This window comes from Phymastichus coffea, unplaced genomic scaffold, assembly GCF_024137745.1.
Source record: "Phymastichus coffea isolate CEN01 unplaced genomic scaffold, Cenicafe_Pcof_1.1 PCOF00082, whole genome shotgun sequence".
NCBI classification, from domain to species: Eukaryota; Metazoa; Arthropoda; class Insecta; order Hymenoptera; family Eulophidae; genus Phymastichus; species Phymastichus coffea.
The window spans coordinates 1,060,800-1,081,729 of record NW_026706893.1 but is presented as its reverse complement, the minus strand read 5'-3'; the positions used below and the strand labels follow the sequence as shown (position 1 = coordinate 1,081,729).

At 33.9% G+C, this 20,930-nt stretch overlaps 1 protein-coding gene across 1 annotated transcript; it reads left to right on the top strand.

Moving 5' to 3' along the window:
* Positions 1-1,978: 1,978 nt before the first annotated feature.
* LOC131668683 (putative fatty acyl-CoA reductase CG5065) lies at positions 1,979-20,929 on the top strand. The gene is made up of 9 exons (XM_058943048.1): positions 1,979-2,153; positions 8,453-8,703; positions 16,324-16,487; positions 18,215-18,350; positions 18,613-18,812; positions 19,352-19,604; positions 19,688-19,878; positions 20,120-20,377; positions 20,435-20,929. The coding sequence occupies exons 2-9, from the start codon at positions 8,458-8,460 to the stop codon at positions 20,565-20,567; spliced, it is 1,581 nt and encodes a 526-aa protein (XP_058799031.1). The 5' UTR covers positions 1,979-2,153; positions 8,453-8,457; the 3' UTR covers positions 20,568-20,929.
* Position 20,930: the final 1 nt, after the last annotated feature.

Below are 20,930 nucleotides of genomic sequence, written 5' to 3'. Positions count from 1 at the left end.
TTTTGCATCATAATTTTTTTACGTTTTATTCATATAACACAATGAAAGTACCTTTAAAAATTGCTATATTCCCTTTCTTAAGTTTTTACGTTTTGTGCTACGTTTACAGAGTGGGTTACTTATAACATTAATTTTTGAAAACGATAAAGAATATACTTTTCGTAATATAAAGTACTATCATGCAATTTTAAATAGAATAAAAAAATTACTTCAAACAAGTAGCTTTTGATTAAACAAATTAGGTAATTTTTTGTTTGTGAAATTGACGCGGAAATTGGAATTTTTAGGTCACTATAGTTGCATAAAGTGCTAGGAAATTCTTCATCTCGAAAAATCCCGAAGGTAGATTATAAGCGTAAGCTGTAAAAATAATCACTTCGAGGTCAGCGATAAAAGATGAGAAAAAGTAATTTTAGATATTGCTATGTCATGCTTTTTTACTGAAACCAGTTCGTAATAGAGCATAATAGTAGGAATGATTATTACAACTGAAGCTTATCTCATTGCAATATTAAACAATTAAATGCAGATTATTTATCATATTGGTAGAAATATGTTACGCAGATAAAAGCAAAATTAAAAAGATAAAAATGTACGTTCATTCAGAAAAATTTCAAAAATTGTATACATTATTATGTGGTAAGTGTACTCCTACTTTTTTAATTAATACATATCGTAACTACATCAGGACGTAAGTTACAGAGTTCTACGTTTTTGTGACTACACTCTCTAATTATATTTTAACAGAATTCAGAGGTCATTTATTTTCTTTCATTGTTCATTTAGATTACGTGTGACGAGAAGTAAATGAAACACATATATGTGGGAACATATGTTAAGAGAAACTCATTAAATTTCAGTGAATATTTCAACAATATTAAAAGATTTGAAACGGTCCACATTAGATGACAAATATGCTCATTGATTAGATTTTTTTTATGTTTTTCATTTGTCTCTTCTAAGTAAAGTCTAAATATTCTACAATTGTCTATTTATATAAATTTAATTTGAGCTCATGTCTAATAATCTACATTTTAGTTATTTTTTAAAATATGTCTTCTGCCATAAAAGAAAGATAATACTCGTTGCACGATCTTATAGCATGACTTTCGGTGATAAATAATTAAATATCATTTAAATGTGCTATGTTGAAAGGATTGGAAATAATTATCATTATTGTCTCTGAGCCGTTATCTTTTTAGCTATACAAATATAAATATTATGCGATTTTCAATGCTTATCATTGTATTTGCTGTTATAGTTATGATTACTTTTCGAAACTCCGTGCGCAAGGACTTGGTTGACGCACGCTCGAGCAAGCAAAGATGCTTCCAATTTCCTCTCGTAGACGTCGCATCGAAAAATTAAGTTAGATACATGCGCGATAAAGTGATTTCACCCACGTGTGGCCTCTTCAAACGTCCACAAGAGGCTCAAATCACTTTCTCGCATTAGTAATGAAATGAATGCAATCTGTGCATTTTGTACAGCGATCGATGATAACTAGAAAATAAACGAGGAACTTAACGTAATACAAAAATCGCAACAAAAGAAAATAACTGTGATTATTTGAAAAAGAAAAGAAACACGCTGATTTCCATCGATGGAAGTTAACTCGTTGATATAGTAAAAACCATGATATCAATGATTATAAAAATAAGGAAGGACTTGATTTCTCGGATTCTGGACTGAGATGTCTCGTGAAAATCACGAAGAAAGACGTCAAGGGTAGAAAGAGGGATGGGATATTGGGAAAGCGTTAACGGTTTATGCGAAATAAGACAAAGTATAAACGAAAATCTCGTCCAACAGCGTGATTCGGCCGTTTCTCCCTCCCTCTCAAGAGCGAGCGCAAACGCGTGTAAGTATAAGCCTCAAGAAAGACCAGGAGAGAGAGAGAGAGAGAGAGAGAGAGAGAGAGAGAGAGTGCAGCGCGTTTTTCGCTGGGATCTCAGTTCGGCCGATCGCTTCCGTGCGACAACACGTCGTTTTTTCTCAGCTCGCACTCCTATTATTATTGTTTGTCTTTACACGCACGCACCAATACATAAATATATCGCCAACTGGAATTTTTCATCCACCAAAGCAAGATTCGAAGCAAGGCGAGCACAGTGGCCCGCTGACGACTACTCGAAGAATCGCTTCTCTCTTCTGTAAGTGCATCATCATCACCATTGTTACATGCTTCGTGATCCGAGTGAGTGTGTACCGCTTGTGCGCAGAGATTTCTTTTCCTTTTCATTCATTCAACGTCTCTCGTCTCGGCGTTCAGGCTCTTTCGCAACGATTTTTCCTGGAATTTGTGCGTTGGCACACGCGGAAACAGTCAGCCAATTTTTTTTTTTCTCTTCTTTTTCTTTCGAGCTCTCTTTTACTTTTTCTTCGATCATTGCGGCATGCAATATTTCTCGCTTTGTCGAAGCTCTGTTTCACGTGTCCACGGACGTTTATTTGTGCTCGTCACTTTGAAAACCGTTCAACTGCTATATGTATGCAAAACACAATGTCTTTAGGCGACACATTAATAAATAAACAAGAAAGTTTCGAAAGTGAAACCACGTTGTTTTTAAAAAGTTGTGTTTGATATACACGTGGACCTTGAAGTGTGTTCTTTTACATAGTTTTACATTCTTTAAAAAGTATCATGAAGCACGTGTGGTTACGAAATACGCGTCTATTCGCGTTCAATGAATTTTCAAGTGAATTTCCCAACTTCGACACTCGCTATTGATTTATCTTCGGAGATTACGATTTCACGAGGCATTTTAATCGAGCGCGCCAAAAACTTTGTCGTCGAAGCCAAACGTTCGATGCAGCGCACACCAAAGACTCTCCTATTTATTTACTTTTCCGATTAGCCAATTGTTTTCTTTTTCGTTAACAAACAGCCCGAAGCTTGATGAGCACGCGATAAACTGCAGCGATCAGCATAAAGAGAAAAGCGAGTGCCCGCACAAGCAGAAAGAATCTTTTGAAATATTGTGAGACTTTCGCGATTTGTTTATAGAACGATCTGACGTTCGAAAAAACATGACCTAATAGTCAGGCAATGAGTGCCTTAACGCGCGCTACTTTTGAAGCTTACGTAAAGGACTGGTGTGCGTGTAGCACATAGCGCGCGCCGTTAGAAGCATGCGCTTTAGACGCTGGCCAATGCAAAACATGTTTCTCCTTTCGTTCGGCAATGCCTGCGAGAAAGGGGCACGGCTCGCAAAAAATTTCGCCTGTTGCGACAATTCAGGGACTTTCGAGCAATGAGACTTGGTCATTTCGTTCGATGGAAGATTTTCCGCCGAGTGATTATCGTATCTGCCGCGAAGTGCACGCAGCCAAGCGGTTAGTCCAGGCCGAGCCCCCTCGTTTGCTCGCGAAACAGCGATATAATCGAAAGTAGTGCAATGCTTGTACGCGTGGCGAGAGAGCGGCGTGCATTCAACAGCGTTGCGCGGCTTTTTCTCACGTGCGTGCAGACTTTTGCGCCGATCAATTGACGATGACAATCGGGCCTGGGTATCGGCTCGAAGCCATGAAGAAATATCGTCAATTGAGAAATACGCGTTCGATTGCCTATTTACGCTCTTTTTCGGCGCGCGCACACCGCATACTTTGCGCATACCTCCGCGCTTACTTTTGTAAGCCCCATCTCGTTAGCCTCTCTCGCTGTGCATGCGGAATTGTGTTTGTCCGCCGGAGTAAAGATTTGAGTATGTGTGTAGATAGGACAACAGGTGTGTATTCTGCTTTTGCAACTGTTCCAAGGATATGGGTCAACGAAAACTTGAGTTACCGCTATTCAAACGCCATGATAAACACTTGAAGAGATGTTATGTCCTTATATTAAGATAGTTTTTTATTCGACTGTGCCTCCACTTTTTTTTAATTTATAGAAGCATTGTCATCGTAAAATGATTCAGCTAGTTGGGAGCTCGTTGGTCGTTTACAACCGCATGATTATTGAAGAAAATTATCAATGAAATGATAAGTTTTATTTTAGGTCAATGTAAAAGAGTAAACGCCGATGAAAAAATAATCATTAAGACTAATAATAATTTTATGATCTTGGTCACACTGTATATTTATAAGTATTCTCGACAAATATACATCATCGCGATATATACTCCCCTCCACATGCTTTTAGGCACCCAACAAAATCGGCAGAGCTAAAAAGTGTTATTATTCGGCACCTACAAGTCGTATCTCAAAAAATCGACAAGCATTCAAAAGGCGAGATGAAAACCTTTCACAAATGCTATCGCAGCCTATCAAAACATCCTAGTTTTAGTTTTCTGTGACTAATAAAAAAAGATAAAAAAATGTCCGCAGGTTCGAAAGAGTATTTCTTCAGCTTTAAAATAAGAGGTTAAGCACATTTTCCGATATTTTTAACTAACTTAAAGAATTTTTTGTAACAAAATGATGTTTTCTTTTAAAACGTGAATACAAAAAAATAAGCGAGAGATAAAAGATGTAGTTTTATCTATTGAACAAAGATCTACAATTTAAATTTTATTTTGAGAAAAACTTTTTTTTTTCAATTATTCAGCGTGTTAAAAATTTCTTTTTTAATTTTCACTAAAGTGTAGTCAATGAAATACTTACAAAACTATGTTTATTTTTTTGTACTCAAACGATTCGTACATAAAATTACTATTTTTTTAAACAAAATTACAAGAATATTTATAAAAGCAATTTTTTATTAAATAAAAAAAAACAAAACATTATTTGAAGACCGGGTTATATTGTATGAAATAAAAAAAAAGCAATCTTGAAAAACAATTATTTTAATTTAGTTTTTTAACACGCTAAAGAAATCGAAAAAAATTGTTTTTCTTAAAATCAAATTTAAATTGTAGATCTTTTCTCTTTCTAGAGTGTTTTTCTATCTCGCTTATTTTATTATGTATTCGCGTTTTAAAAGAAAACCTCGTTTTTTTACAAATAATGTTCTAACTTGGTAAAAAATTATTGGAAAAAATTACTTAACCTTTCATTTCAAAGCTTAAGAAATTCTCTTTTGAACCTGCAAATAGCTTGTTTTTTCATTTACGGGATCTATATCTGCAGCATGTTAAAGTCAGATGACATTTTTTACATTTTTATCTTTTTTTATTAGTTATAAAAAACTAAAATTTGATGTTTTGAAAGTCTGCAATAGCGTTTTTAAAAGGTTTTCACCTCTTCTTTCGAATGCCTGTTGATTTTTTGAGGTACTATTTTTGGGTGCCGAGTAATAACCCTTTTTAGTTCTGACGATTTTTGTGTTGAGTTCCCTAAAACATGTGGAGGGGAGTGTATATGATTTTTTCCAATCAGAGAGAGAGAGAGAGTCAATTGATACACGTGAACGAATGTATTTAAAATATATTGTTACATTATATGTAATTTATCAAAACTAGTTTTATATGAAAAGTGCGTACAACGGCGTATGTTTTGATAGGATGTGTATAAATCCGATCTACGTTCTAAAAGTTTTCTTATAAAAAAGTTTCACTGAGAAACCACTTCAAATCGCCAATCGATCCAATCTCCGATGTACTAATCCAGGCTGTTTTATATAACCAATCCTTTTCGCGTTTGATCCTATAAAGGCAAAAATCACGAATCTTCGACAGGTAAAATTTCATCGTATAGAATGCGTTATAATGGTCTGTAATTACGAAGCATGGTAATGATTAACAAACTTGTTTGAAAGCTTTGCAGCGCAAAGCGTCAAAGATCACACCGATTGTACGCAAAAAACCGAACGACAAGCACGGATATGGCGTGGATGATTATCCAGGGTAAATAGCTCGGACAAACATCTTTTAGCTTGTGCTTGCGGATCGGTGAGACGAGTGTCCGTACGCGAACGTCGAAAGACTGCTTCTTTTTTTCTTTCTCTTCTTTTTTTGAATTGTCCGTCCGTGCTCATGCCCATCTAGATCCGCCTCGAGCGCACGCACGCGCGCGCCACTGGCTTTATATTTTATGACGTTTTAGAAAGTCGTCCGCAATTATACGCTGCCGATATATATATACTTACACCAAAGTTTTGCTAATTCGACTAAATCCATTTTTCATCGCCATCAACAGTACGGGAGCTGTGTTAATGCTTGCCAAATATGTTTTGCCACGTGGCATCGGTAGACAATCAAATGTAAGTGGTCAGCACTGAGACCACGTTCATTTAACATACACGCGCGCGCGCGTATATGTGTGTGTGTGGATTTTATATTTACGCACGATATGCTGCGCTTGCTCATTCAGTTGACTTCCATGTAGTGATGATCGTGCAAAATAATTTATTTTGATGATGATAATGATATTGAAACGGTTATGAAAAAATAGCTATGACTGATGAAAATATGATTAAAAGTAGGACAGGAAAAAAATGAGGTATAAATGTTTATGTCGAATCATCATTTTCTCCGTTTATCAATTTATGACGAATAAACCAAACAAATATTTCAGCAAGCAAAACAACAACCCAAATTGCTTTTAATAAGAAGTAGACTACATAACAAATGTGCACCCAATTCAATTTTGAAGATTAATATACATTTCGTAGAATTTCATAATAACCATACACTGTTTCATGTACGTTCATTCGGACAAGTTCCTTTTCCACCAATTTTCTCATACCCCCTTGTGGAAGAAATTTAATAGTATTTGATTATTTAATCGCATATGAAAGTAATAATAATGATCCACAGTTAGCGATGAGCAACTTCCTACGATTCCATGTGTAAATTCTTGGATAGAAATGCATAAGATTCGTCTCAGAATTTTATCTAGAATAACCGTCCACAAATAATCATATAATTATTATATGATTATTACGACGCAAATGCTAAGCATGAGTAACCAATAATAATTAATACTACATTCAGATGACCTTAATTCTTAGATTATTACTTAAAAAATGAGCTATGAGAGCTTTCTGACGATACTTGTATGTCCAAAACAATTTCATTGTCAATTGATATTTTAAACAATGGCGCAATCGTTACGACTATCTGAATAAACATTAACTTTTATTGACTACTGGCACACCTTCATTAAGGATATTCTCTTAGAACAGTCGAGTTAGAAAAACTGTGTTCGTCAAAATTGTCGATTAACAGGATTACCTATATTGAACATCTCTCGAAGATGACACATAGTTATTCGAAGATGATTTGACTACATAGAAATAGGGAAAAATTGATAAAATCATACTATAGTATATCGAACTTTTGTGCGGACTGTACCGTTATATAGAAACACTATTGGCACTATGAGACATATAACTTTTGACACTATGAGACATAAGCTATAACTTTTTAACGAATACCGGTATTTTTGTCTTTTACTATTTTGGTTGATCCCTTATAATCTTTAGAATCATATATTAGTTTTTCAGAGAAAATGTCAAATTTACAATTGAACGAAATATACAGCGAAAATTAACGTAGCCTAGATGATACGTTCGAAATCTAAAATTTGAAGATAAATATCTCGTTTTTAAATGTCGTTGTTTGTATTAAATTTTTTACGTTATGTAGGTAATGAAAAAAGAAACTAATTATCAAAGATTGAGAGAAATCTAAAGAAGTGATTTTCAAGAGAACGTATGAATTATATTAAAAATGTCATACCCCATTCAATTACCAGATGCTAACTATTGTAAACATAGAAAAGACTGGTATAAAATAAGATAAAAATGTTAGTTTGACATAACTAAAACTATTAAAGAAATGTAGAATACCAAATGACACTGGTATGCGTACGTTGTAAAAAAAAATAAAGAAATAACCGCTATTTTATAATGGTACATGTTGTGTTTAACATTTGAAAAAAGCTAAGTAACTGAATTGCCCATGACACATTTCGAGACGGAACGATTTCTGGAGTAAAGACAATATAACCGTGCATACTTCGCATGAAAGCGAAGGCAGCAAATAGCGTTAAAGATTTCAAGGGTATCCAGTGTCGTCATATGTTTTCATCGCGTAAACACCAAATTGCAGTCCGACAAGTTCAACAGTATAAGCTCTTGCGAGCATCCTGGTCTACAGTACATGCTAGCAATTACACTTTGCGCTGGAAAACGACATTGTAATACAAACGCGACGAAGTTCATTTTCTGTTGGTGATATTTGGTTCGTTCTGAGAATTCTCAGCCACGCGAAATTGCACTGTTTAATAGCTAGAAAAACACTTTAAATAATCAATCAGCTAGTGTGACGAATCAAAGTCTAACGAATTTCAAAATTGATTAGATCGCTTTAAAACCTTCAACGGTGCCGTATTATTTTGAAGAAGCAAAGTTCAATTGTTTTACAAACTGTTCCAATCACTCGAAAAAATGCAACTCTGTTCGACTCACTTGACATGTAGTATTGAAGCCAAACGACACATATAATAAACAGTATAATATCTGTAAAAAATTATTTACTTAATACAATAATAATCATTTTGTAAATTATTTCAGAAATAATGGCAAGGGAGAACGGTTACACACAAGCCATGGCGACAGCCAAGCTCGAGGAAATGCCCGACAGGATAGCGGAAACAATGAGAGGTCGAGAAATCTTGATCACAGGAGGCACAGGTTTTTTGGGAAAAGTTGTCGTTGAAAAGTTCCTGCGTTGTTTACCCGAAATCGCACAAATTTACCTACTGGTAAGGCCTAAAAAAGGCAAGGATCCACAGCAAAGGCTTGACGACATATTCGATTCAGCGGTGAGTTTCAAATCACACCTTCTTTTATTTCTCTTTTAACTTGTAATAATCGTGCAGAAAAATAAGAAAAATATGTCACTCGATTATATTAACAATACCTCATCTTCTGTTTGCACTCCTTTTATGCAGATGTGACTCACCAGTTCAGTTAAACGTTCTTATGTACCCTTTCGTCAAGAATTAAGTACTTCTTGAGACACACCTGTTTCATAAGAAGTTTCAAAAAACAATATTCCTCTTATGGGAAAAATGAAGGCTATATGCGAGCCGTCACATGCAATGATTGAACGTACTATCTTAATAAATCTGTCACGCACAATACATAGAGATTCAGTGAAAATGGATCATTATGGTCAAACGTCCATGTTAAAATTAAAAACTTGTAATTATTTTCAATGTCCAACTTGTATACTAATTTATTAAACACTAAAAATTCGAAGCGACTTATATTATCGACGCGACACGTGAGGTCAACCGTTGGACGCAAAAAGTTGAAAAGTGTGCTTTTGCAACAGGCAAAATCTACAATGTGTTATTCATCAAGTTGCCGCGCGAATAGGGTATAGAGGTATGCTTAGTCTGCGGTATCTCTTACGCACAACAACAACTGTACAAGCACGTAAATCCGTGTAGAGGAAATGATTTGTTCTCGTGGTACGAAAGCTCGCTGGCAAGCGAGGTGTCGCTGCCGCTTCGAGCTAAACTTTCGCTGCGTCTGTCCGTATGACTTTCGTGCGCTTCGTGGGACTTGTTAACTGCCACCTAATAAGTGCTCGCGGTCGTACGGCAATTTCTCCTTTTCAAAACTTACATACCTCTTTGAGCCTTTGCTATTGTACACTTAGCTGCTGTCTAATAGCTCTATATGTTATTAGGTTACAATTCTCACATGCTTTTCGTGTCGTTCTTAAATATGATCAAGTTTAAATTTCCATAATATTTCTAATAGATTAGAAGTGTTCAAGTAAGCAGTCGGATTTTTTACAGAAATAAGCGTAAATTTTATCGAATAATATCTCCTTGCACGCGAAAATCTATCAAACTGTTTAACGACAAGATATTTTCATACATCACAAACTTTATCGAAATTGCCTTGCGTCTATAAATTGTAGCATTACGAAAGTGAACGTATGACGTTGTTCTAAACTTTAACATGCATCAACGTGAATTTTCACTTTTTCTCTTGGCGTGGAAAAAATTCAATAAATACACAATTTATCTGTGAGACTATCAGTGAGAAATGTTTTTCAAAAGAATAATACAGCTAAAGAGGAAATTGTAAGAATCACTTTTTTAATATATTTACATATACACTTTCAAAACTTTCGTAAAACTTGTTTTGAGTAAAAAAAATGAAGAGAAACCTTCAGTTTCGTTTTGTATGTATGATGGGCGATTGACGAATTTTTTTGGCAAAAATATTTCTACAAACATAGTAGTGTGTACGACACTTGAAATCAGCTTCATCAGCTGTACTTACAAATGGAAACCATCATGTAAACTTACAAATACTAAAAACGCTGAGTCTTTCATGCCCGATTATTTTTCTCTTTCTTCTTATATTTGTATTTCGATATCGCTATCAATTATCAGCTTGTTGATGAAATATATCGCATTATATTGTATTACTATATTTATGTTATAAATTATTAAGTTTCATATGTACATAATTGTACTACAGTATTCTTACAAATAAGAGGAAATTCTCTTCTGTAGGCTGGTGGTATACTGATTAATGCCACTTCACCATTTGTAAATTGTACAATAAATAAATAAAAATAAATAAATGATAATTAAAACTATCTGAATGTGGAAAAACCTTAGCGCATATGAAGCCGGATTTTATAGTGTTCGTTAGATTCATTTAATGCGCACGATAGATGACTAAGACAACAATTTTCGCAAAAGACCTGGAGTTTTTTCTACTTACTTTATCACAGCTCGTTAAGGAATGGACAATAGCTATTTAATATTTCCTTGTTATATTTTGAAACCCCTTTTTTACTACTAACTACTTAAAAAAATCAAATTTCACCCGTGCGTTACGTGAACAATAATTAGGAATTTTCTTATGCAATTTCTAGGCTCTCCGGTTACTACGATCCTGATAAAATATATCTATGAAACTAACGAAATCAGAAGGGAGATGATAAACGTGAAAATATATTACCCAAAACTGAACGACTAAATGAATTGATCGGTAAAAAAATGTAAGGGTAAAGCGTTATTGAAGTAACAGAATATTAGTTTGTAATTATTTATTATACAAAGTAAAGTTTGGCACTGGTTGAATCATATCTAGAAGGTTCTTTTTTATAAGATCGAGATTTTTTTGTTTACTAGAACTGAAAATGCTAACATTATTCTACTTAGCGTATTACCTATAAAATGTTTCAAATTGTGTCCCAGTCAATAAAAAAATATATTCGATTAAAACATCACTACCTATGCGTGGTTTTTGAGCTTAGCTACAGATAAATAAAAAATTAAAAAAAAAAAGTTTAGTAATTACTTTTGAGACCTTGGAAAGAAAATCAACATCAAGATCTAATGCGGACAAAATTTTACGAATCTAGGTAACGCACGTGCGGTTTGATTGCAATATATTTCAATTAAAAGGCACCGAGTGAATTCAATTCGAAGCTGAGCAAGGTACTCTGGCAACAAGGTAGTCTGGTTTTCGCTGAGATGGCTCAGTTATCTGATTTTATCAAATGTGAACTGAAGAAATCGTTGCTTTTATGTAAGCTGGACTCTCATTCTAGAAATGAGCCTCGTTGATTTATTGCAATAGACCGAACGATAGTTCTTCTAATTTAATATAGATTTTAAATACTGCTAGCAATGAGTAGGTGCCCCTCCTGAAATTATAAAGTCGAAAAAATAATATTATACATTAAAAACTACGTTCTAACTTTACTTGAATAAAAGCGCTGCAAAATACGTTTTGAGGCTGCAGTTTAACTTCGTTTAGTTTAACTCGAAATGTCGATCGATTCATTCAAGTATCTCCCTTTGAAAAAAAAGCAAAAAAGCAAATTAGCGCGAGATTTCATTCCCGAGCTTCTGATTGACGACGTAGGGAAATGCGAATCGGACGTTGATAATCTTCGAGCGTGCGCGGCCTTGTTCCTTTTGATTTCGGTTTCTCGCCGCCACAACACATGGAACGCACGAGCTGGCATGACTGAGCGTTGCCGTGGTCCAGCTATAGGTCGTTCCGCGCGTGCATTGCGTTAGAGCCGGGTGCTCGCTTGAGAGTGAAAAGTGACATAACCGCGGCAACGGCTTCTTGAATAACTTTCACCCAGTGCGATAATGCTCAGTCGAGCACGCGCGCTCCCAAAGGCCTTGACTCTGTTTCTATAGCTGCTTACGTTGCGCCGCGACTCTCTCCCTCTCTCTCTCTCTCTTTCTCTGTTTCACCTGCATTTGTCTACCAGCGAGGCGCTCACTTTTTCGCCTCCCGGCTTGTTTCTTTCATACGTATATGCGTGCGCGGCGTGGGCAAGCGCTTGTTTTCACTTTTCTTCTCTGCGCGCCTTGGGCGCCCGGCAGCACTTGTGCCTACGTTTTCTCCCGGGGCCTCTCTTTTTTTTGTGCGCTACTGTCAATTCAGAGCGACAAATATACATAGGTGGGGGGCAGTTCGCGCTCAAGTTTGGACGATTGCATCAGCTTCTCACCGGTTTCCAACTTTTATAGACGTTGCTTTTATGCTTTTCTTGATATACTGTTTCATTTTTACGGGCTATTGACATCGTTCATTCCATGCTATTAAGAAATATTGGTATAATTGACAAGTTTTCCAATGCTTCGTCGAGCAAAGCTCCAACACAAAAAGTTTTTAATAACTTTGTTGTATGGCGATCGGCAAAGCTAAGCACAGTTGATCCCCGAATGGGTGACTGTCCCGACGATATCACTTTATTCATGAGCGATCGTATCTTCACACAAAGTCAGTAGGAGTCGTAAAGTATTTAACACAAATATTAAACATTCGAAAAACCTAAGCACTTAGCCCCATGGGTTTGGCTGTAGGTTTTTACACTTCACATTCACATACGCAAATGCGACATGATGTAGATCTAAATAGATTGAGGACATTTGTACTTCGGAAAAAATATAACCATTCTATGGAAGATATCCAAAGTTCCTAGAAAATCCCCTGGTATAGACTTTATATATATGAAAATAAAGACGTCAAAGACGCAAATAGTGGATATGATATATTCTTGTAACAATTTTATAGCCGAGCTTTATAAATTAATGCCCGATTAGAAACAACGTAAGCGTCTAACTAGCTCATGAATAGTTAATGCATGTAATCCTAAGATAATAAGTATACGGCGTGAAATCAAAAGTTCAAAGCCCGCAAATACGAGAATCCTCTTGGAATATGAGAACCACGTGACTGTGAGGAACGGGTGAGAACCAGAGTATCGACGCACGTATGTACACTATAAACATAAGAAGGACTTGCTAATATCATTGCAAGGGTCAATCTTTTCCGGAAGCTTCTGTCAACGTCATTAATGCAATCTTTGTGCACTTTTGATTTATCTATAAGCCATTCAGTTTTTGTATTTTTTTTTCATTTTATTTTCATCTTTTTTCAGTAACTTCGTTATTTATATTAGGTAGCATTTGATTAATTTATGTTACTTATACGAGTGACGATCGTGACTTTCTTATTTTTATTTTTATTTCGCAGTATTGAAGTACTATAATTTTAATTATCAAGTTATTCAAATTCGGCGATTATCTTTCGTTCCGAAAAAATGATAGTCAGTTTCTCTTTTCGTTAGATAATAGCGGGCGAGGCTAATTGAATACTTCAGTGTTGATCTGCGAGCATTACATACATCTGTGGTGTAATTTTTAGCTTGAGCACATTAGTGTAAATCTACGTTTTTTTTAATTTATAAAAGTATTCGACATCGAAATTACAATAATGCAATCAATATGCTTATTTGATAGTTACAACTTAATCTATTCATATTGTTATTATTATTTAAACTAATCAATTAAAGGAACTTATGGAAATATTTATTCAAAATGTTAGAACAATTTTGACGAGTCCAGATAGTCACGTCATTGAGAAGGTGCGCGTTGGTCATATATCACGTTGCTTATTCCTCTTGGCTCACCAACAGAGAAAGTAATCGCAGTTGCGAAGGTGCGGGGAGAATTCACCAAGCAGGCGTAAATGCTTCTCTCAGTGTATGTATTAAACATTGCAATACAACTAGAGAACAATATTGGCGTGTCTTGTGAAAAATTGACACCTAAAATGCAACAGAAACGAGTGATTTTATTGTCACCATATCGCTCTAATTATTTTATGATAAAGTATTTTAGTATTTTATATTATGTTTATTTTCTGTGCTGATGCTCTGAAAACGCATCAATCGTAAGAATAGAAATTGGAAACCCATCTTCATTTTACTTATCCATATATGTGATTTGCTGTAATATATGGTATTACAGCTGTATTGCATTACGTTCGTTATATAATAAGTCTCCAAAAGTGAAAGAGCGTAACAAACACACATGTAAAATTTTTCGCAGATGACAAGACAACATTTTTATTTCGTGAAATAAACGTAATAAATTCATGACTTGCATATTATTGATGCCATTTATATCTAAAATAATATTTATGGTATTTTATTAGCGCATGCAAATTATCATTTTTCTTATTATAAACATTGGGAAGAAACAGTTCCGACGAAAGAAAACCGGAATTTAATTAAAATCGAAATAAATTTATTTCATATGGACTCAAAGAGTTGCATTTAAAAAAACACATCGAATACATGCGATTCTTTAGCGAGCTGAATGAATATCTTAAGTTCCTGGTTATTAACACGAGTATAGGTCAGTGTAACTTTTATAAAATATACTGTCCTTATAAATGTTATTGTCATATACAAATTGCAGATGTCTAGAGCTAAAATTCACTATTCAAATATTTATTATTGAAACTTATTTCTAGGAAACGTCTAAACCTATTTTTCTTCAAATTTAATAAAAAATTACTTTAGTTTATTCTAATAATTAGCATTAATAAATAAATATCGGACTCGATATTTACTGTTAATTATTATCATTTATATGTTCTTCATTATATTTATATTGTTTGAATTTTGAAAATAAATATGGCAAGCTTATATTCAATTTATTGGTTTTAAAAATAAAACTTTGAGAAACAGATTATTTGAGAATAAATAAGAACTAATTAAACATAATTTTAAATAAAAATACTGCTGACATTGATGAAGATAATCATCAACTATTACGGTCGCAGCACGCATGCGAGTAAGCATCCCCTGAAAGTGTTTCATCATCTTGATAGTCTCCACGCGTGTTATACTGACGCATCTAATACCCAATGGTAAAATCAAAAGTTCAGATTACCTTTCACAAAAAGTTATAGTTTAATTAAGGCAATTTCGAGAAAGTTTTTGTCAAACAAGATTTTTTCATTATCGTTTTCTTGGACAACTTTTCGTCGCAGGTTTTGTTTCAGGTTGAGTATTATACGCATACTACGCACAATACTACGTATAATAAGCTGGAGTAACGTAGTGTACTTGTCCTGCATATTAATTACATACTTAATTTGGATTGTAAAAACCGTCTGAATTACAAAAAATGTCAGTATGGTCTGAATACTAAAATGTTCCGGTGCTGATAATGTAGGTCTTTGGTCGCAACCTGTGTGTAAATACGTTTCTTGAAACGCAGACTCGATCAACTGTTCATATAAAAAATTTATCAATTTGTAATTATTGATTTAATTTACAAAATTATCAGATAGCCATTAAGCCACTATTCATCAAGTGCTCAATTCTAAACACTCGTGTCTATGGATTTTATTTTGTGTAGTTGTGGCGAGCGCACCGAGCCATTCGAACCAACATTCGAACGTGGTTGAGAAACAAAAGTGTGAGCATAGCAACGAACATTCATTTCGTTTAATGAAAAAACATTTCTATAGTTAGTCTGTCAATTATATTCTTAATAAATAGATGTTGTGATATTAACCAATTGACTTATTACTAATAGGAGTAAATACTCGAACAAATAACCATTTATTCCTATATAGTCCTGTTAATGAATAATTTTCCTCATTTTTCTTGCCTGCCACTCTTTTTTCAAAAAATAAAACTTACATGCGAGTAGGCTGCCGGTAATAACTAGAGCCTAGAGATTATTTTAAAATCAATTTTGTGATTGCAAGCCAATAAAAATTGAATTTAACCATTTTTATTATGATTACAAAGCCGCAATTTTGACATGTTATCTGATCAAGTTCAAAATTGCCGCTTCGTAATTATGAAAATTGTTAAATTTAATTTTTTATTTTTACAATACACTCTAGGCTCCAGGTATTAACAGTAGCCTACTCGCATGTAAGTTTTACTTTTCGAGAAAAATATGACAGTCAGGGGGAATGGATAATAAAATTACAGTCATATTAGAATGATAATTTACCAGTGATTAACTCAATATAAACATAATATTACAAGCTTATTATATATTTACATAAAAATACAATTTCAATTATTTATCAACGTAAAATTTTATGTATATGGGTTTTTATATATGTTGCAGTTGTTTGAAAAAGTCAAAGAACAAAGAGGAATCGATGCCTTAAGGAAACAGGTCACAATAGTAAATGGAGATGTGTCTCAATTAGGTTTGGGTCTTTCTTCGGAAGATAGGAAAATGTTGTGTGAAAGAATAAGTATTGTTTACCATGGAGCTGCTACAGTCAGGTTTGTTGTTTTTATATTTAAAAAAGAAAATTATTACATGAGCTATTTAAAAATAAGCAAAATTATATTGTGATATTTGAACAAGATTCATTGAGCATTCAACCCTTTTCCAGGTTGGAAAAATTGGGTTATGGTCTAGACAATCTATATATCATTTAAGTTGTTTAAGGCATGTCTGAATTCAAATTTTCCATTAAAGTTGTAAAATTGATTTGTTTAAACGATTTATTTAAATAAATAGTTGAAAATTTTTATATTTTGAAGAATTAATTCTAGAATCGGATTTGAGGAAACTAAATATATTTGATATAGTAGTTTTAATAGTTAAAATAGATGTTATTAATAAATTATGATTAACTAATTTTTCGATATAAATAATCCTTTAAAAATATAACTAAAAATGCTACATGTATTGACTAAGAGGTTATTCGATGCACAGAATGCAAATTGATTTTGCAAAATTAACTTATTTAAAGAATTTTTTGTTAAAGAAATGCCGGAATCGAGTACTATAAAAGAAAAATATGCCTGGAATAATGGATTTATATGTTCAAATATACTTTGTTGTATATAAATTCTTAATTATATTTGCACATACTATAAAATATAACGACTTTCGATAAAAAAAAAAAAAAAATAAAAAGTGACAAAAATAAAGAAAAGAGCACTTTAAAGTTCAAACTTTGATTATTACACAGTGTAGTGTGTAAGTGAGCAAACGTATTGTTTAAAGAAATGAAGTATGACACTGACTTTTGCAATAGTTCATTTAAACAAATTAATCTTACAAAGCTTGAACATTTGAATACCGCTATACTTCAAATTCCTGAAATCATATATAGTTTAACTGTACCGTGGTGCAATTTTTTAATCTGGAAATGAGTTAAAAACGAATATTGCTTAGTTATTAATTTATAATACAGGTCTATTTACGAATGAAATAATTATTTACCATCTATAAATTAATAACATAACATTTGTAGTGTTTTTGCCGACTTTAAAAAGGAGGAGGTTCTTTATTTGACCTGATCATTTTTATGAATGTTCGTGTATATTTGTGGAATGGTTCAACCGATTTCCATGGCGGTGAGCTTATTTGAAAGTGTATGTTCCTGAGATGATCTTGTTTCATTACTAACTTGATTGAAGCATAACATTGCAAACAAATTTAAAGTCGATTTTTCAAATTAGTCGTGTAATGTACGCCATCAAATTTTGTTCAAGAATAAAAAAAATGTTCACTGGAAAACTAAAAAATTAATTTTAGTTAATATTATTAAAAATCTGATATCAAAACATATGATATTAACATTAACGATCTAATTTTTTCCAGCAAAATAAGCTATTTTTTGTTAATCGATTAACGTACGTTAGTTTTTTAAAAGATTTGCTTATGTGCAACTGTGATTCTTAAAAATTTAGAAAACTTTTGCAACGTTTCAATGTTTTGATGAAACTATTAGTATCAAGAAGCTGTGTATCCACAAAAAATGTGCACAAGACTTACATGTCAACATATTTCGTCAAAAGAAATGTAAAATAATTAAAACATACATATTTCTTATGCTCGTAATGAATATAAATTGGAATATTTCGTTTGTTATAAACTGGCTTTGTCGATTCGAAATGTGGACATAAAGTATTCTCAGCTGTATTGCGTAAATTAATGTTGAATGAATTGCCATCTTTACCAGTAACTTAATTTAAATCATAAATTAATTTTGTAGATTCGACGAGTTATTAAAACGGGCAGTTGTATTAAATACACGAGGAACAAAACAGATGTTAGAACTGGCAAAAGAAATGAAAAAACTCGAACTTTTTGCACACATAAGCACGGCGTATTGCCATCTTGAAGAAAAGGTAAATCATCGTTTTGATGTAGATATTTAATATTTTTCCATTACATTTTCTTCTTTGATTACTCATTTATTCATACACCAATATTGTTATTTATCCTCCATTCTTTCTTATAATTTGATCAATAAATTAATGTTGATAAATTTTCGATTTCCTGTTTTCCAAAGTACTATATGTATATATATCTCGTTTTATAAAATTGTCCTTGATCGATAACGTGACAGAAAGTACATGCTGGTTTACATTTAACTATTTATGTGATCAGGTACTCGGAGAAAAACCATATCCACCACCATCGGATCCGCATAAAATCATAAAATGCGTCGAATGGATGGAGGACGAAGTTGTAGAAGCTATGACAGACAAAATACTTGGTGATCTACCGAACACATACGCTTTTACAAAAGCTCTTTCTGAAGGACTCGTGGAGGAAGCGATGTCCGAAATTCCTGCTATTATTTTAAGGTATGATTCGCATTTCATTCAGCGTCACTTCGTTTACGTAACGTCACCGTTAATGAAAAAGCAATCTGTTTTCTTTCTTGCGTTACACTGAATTTTTCGAGTAAAAAGAATGTTATAAAAATCAATCGACTGTTTCAGTACGCGTTGCAATTGATAAATATACTGGCAAATATGAATTTGAAAAAAAATTGCATGTATTGGTATAGCGTGCCATTTTGTGCAGTAATGAGTACTAAGAATTCGTCGCGTAGGCAGTTGTAGAAAAGTACGAGAAACCTCAAGTTTACGCGTAATTATAAAGGCCTACATTCAACCTTTTTCTTAGTCAATGTGACTTTTTAATTTTACTTATCGTAAATCAGTGACGAAAATGCAGAAGCAGGGTTATTTATAGAGTAAAAAATAAGACTAATAAAAACCGATACGGGTATTCTTAGCTTCAGTCGCTTCGAATTTACGGATACTGTTAGTAAAAGACATAAAAATGATGTAATGCTACTGCAAGGAGAAACTAATAACAGAAAACATGAAAATTCCAGGCCAAGTATCGTAATTCCAATCTGGAAAGAGCCAGTGCCTGGATGGACGGATAACATAAACGGACCGACTGGATTGCTGATTGGCGCGGGCAAAGGTGTGATCCGATCGATGTACTGTAACGAGAACGGCTACGCGGATTACGTACCGGTTGACATCGTGGTGAACGCCATCCTGGCCATCACCTGGAACTACATTCACAACAAGGACCACGAGAAGCGAGTTTACAACCTAACCAGCAGCAGTGAATTCAAGGTCTTGTGATGATAGCCACCTCAGCTCTCGAGTCGGAATAAGTCAGCGAAACGCGTAACATTTGCGTTCGTCTACTTTTGCAGGTCTCGTGGGCTGAGATTATTGATATAGGTCGTCGAGTCACGGAGAAAGTGCCGCTCAACGGGGTCGTCTGGTATCCCGGCGGCAGCATGAAGAAATCCCGACTCGTGCACAACATCTGCGTCTTCTTGTTCCATTGGATACCCGCTTACTTCATCGACACCCTCATCTTCTGCTTGGGATACCCACCCATGTTAGTTTCTTCCTCATTTATATTCACGCTGCGTCGTGTGAAAGACATTCCATATATATTTGATTTCTTGCTGGCAAATGCATTTCGCTTGCGTAACGGTCGTCGCGACTTTGGCTAACTTTTTACGATAGAAGAGGTGTTTATTTCGAAATAATTATCTTGTTTATTAAAAGGCACGCGAAATATATGCCTTTTAGTGCGCATTAGATTTTATTGACGAGAAACAATTGTGCAATTGTAGAATGTGTCGAGTACATCGTCGCATCCAAAAAGGATTCGAAGTGTTCGAATATTATGCTAACAATCAGTGGGACTTTGAGAATTCAAATATCACAGAAGTCAGAACACTATTGAATTCGAGAGAAAAGATTGCCTATCAACTGCACGGAGACGACATGGACATGGACGAATATTTTGAAAATTGCATAAGAGCTGCGAGAATATTTATTTTGAACGAACCACCAGAAACTTTGCCGGCTGCTCGTCGTCATATGAGAATGTAAGTTCATTGTTCGTTACCTTTCTTATGTTATACTAAATTTGATCATTATTTCAGAATGTACTGGGTAGACATTTTCACGAAAATAATGTTCTTTGGACTTTTGATATATATGCTGGCTTGTTGGAGTGAAAGCTTCCGAGCGTTACTGGACGGTGGACTGCAGCTCATCAACCGGGCATTATCATAGTTTGTACCTTAATTTAATTTTTTTGTTTATTGTTTAGTACCTTCATACTGTAAATTTACCAAATAAATAGTTAAGGCGACTAAGGTAACTTTTGACAGAAAATCGTCTAAATATTTCGCCGTCATATTCTCAGTTGTATGTGTATGTAAATGCAACTGACGTTAATACCTCAAGAAAAGTTATAAGGAAAGGAACAAAAAAAATTTATGTTGAGAATGTTTACAAATAGTTTCGTGCCACATATATGGCAAAACATCGTACATTGTATATTAGTATAATTTTTGTAAATTTAAAGAAGTTGATGATAATTATTATTATGTATAAAATATGGATGGAATAAAATAAATTAAAAATGCATCACTT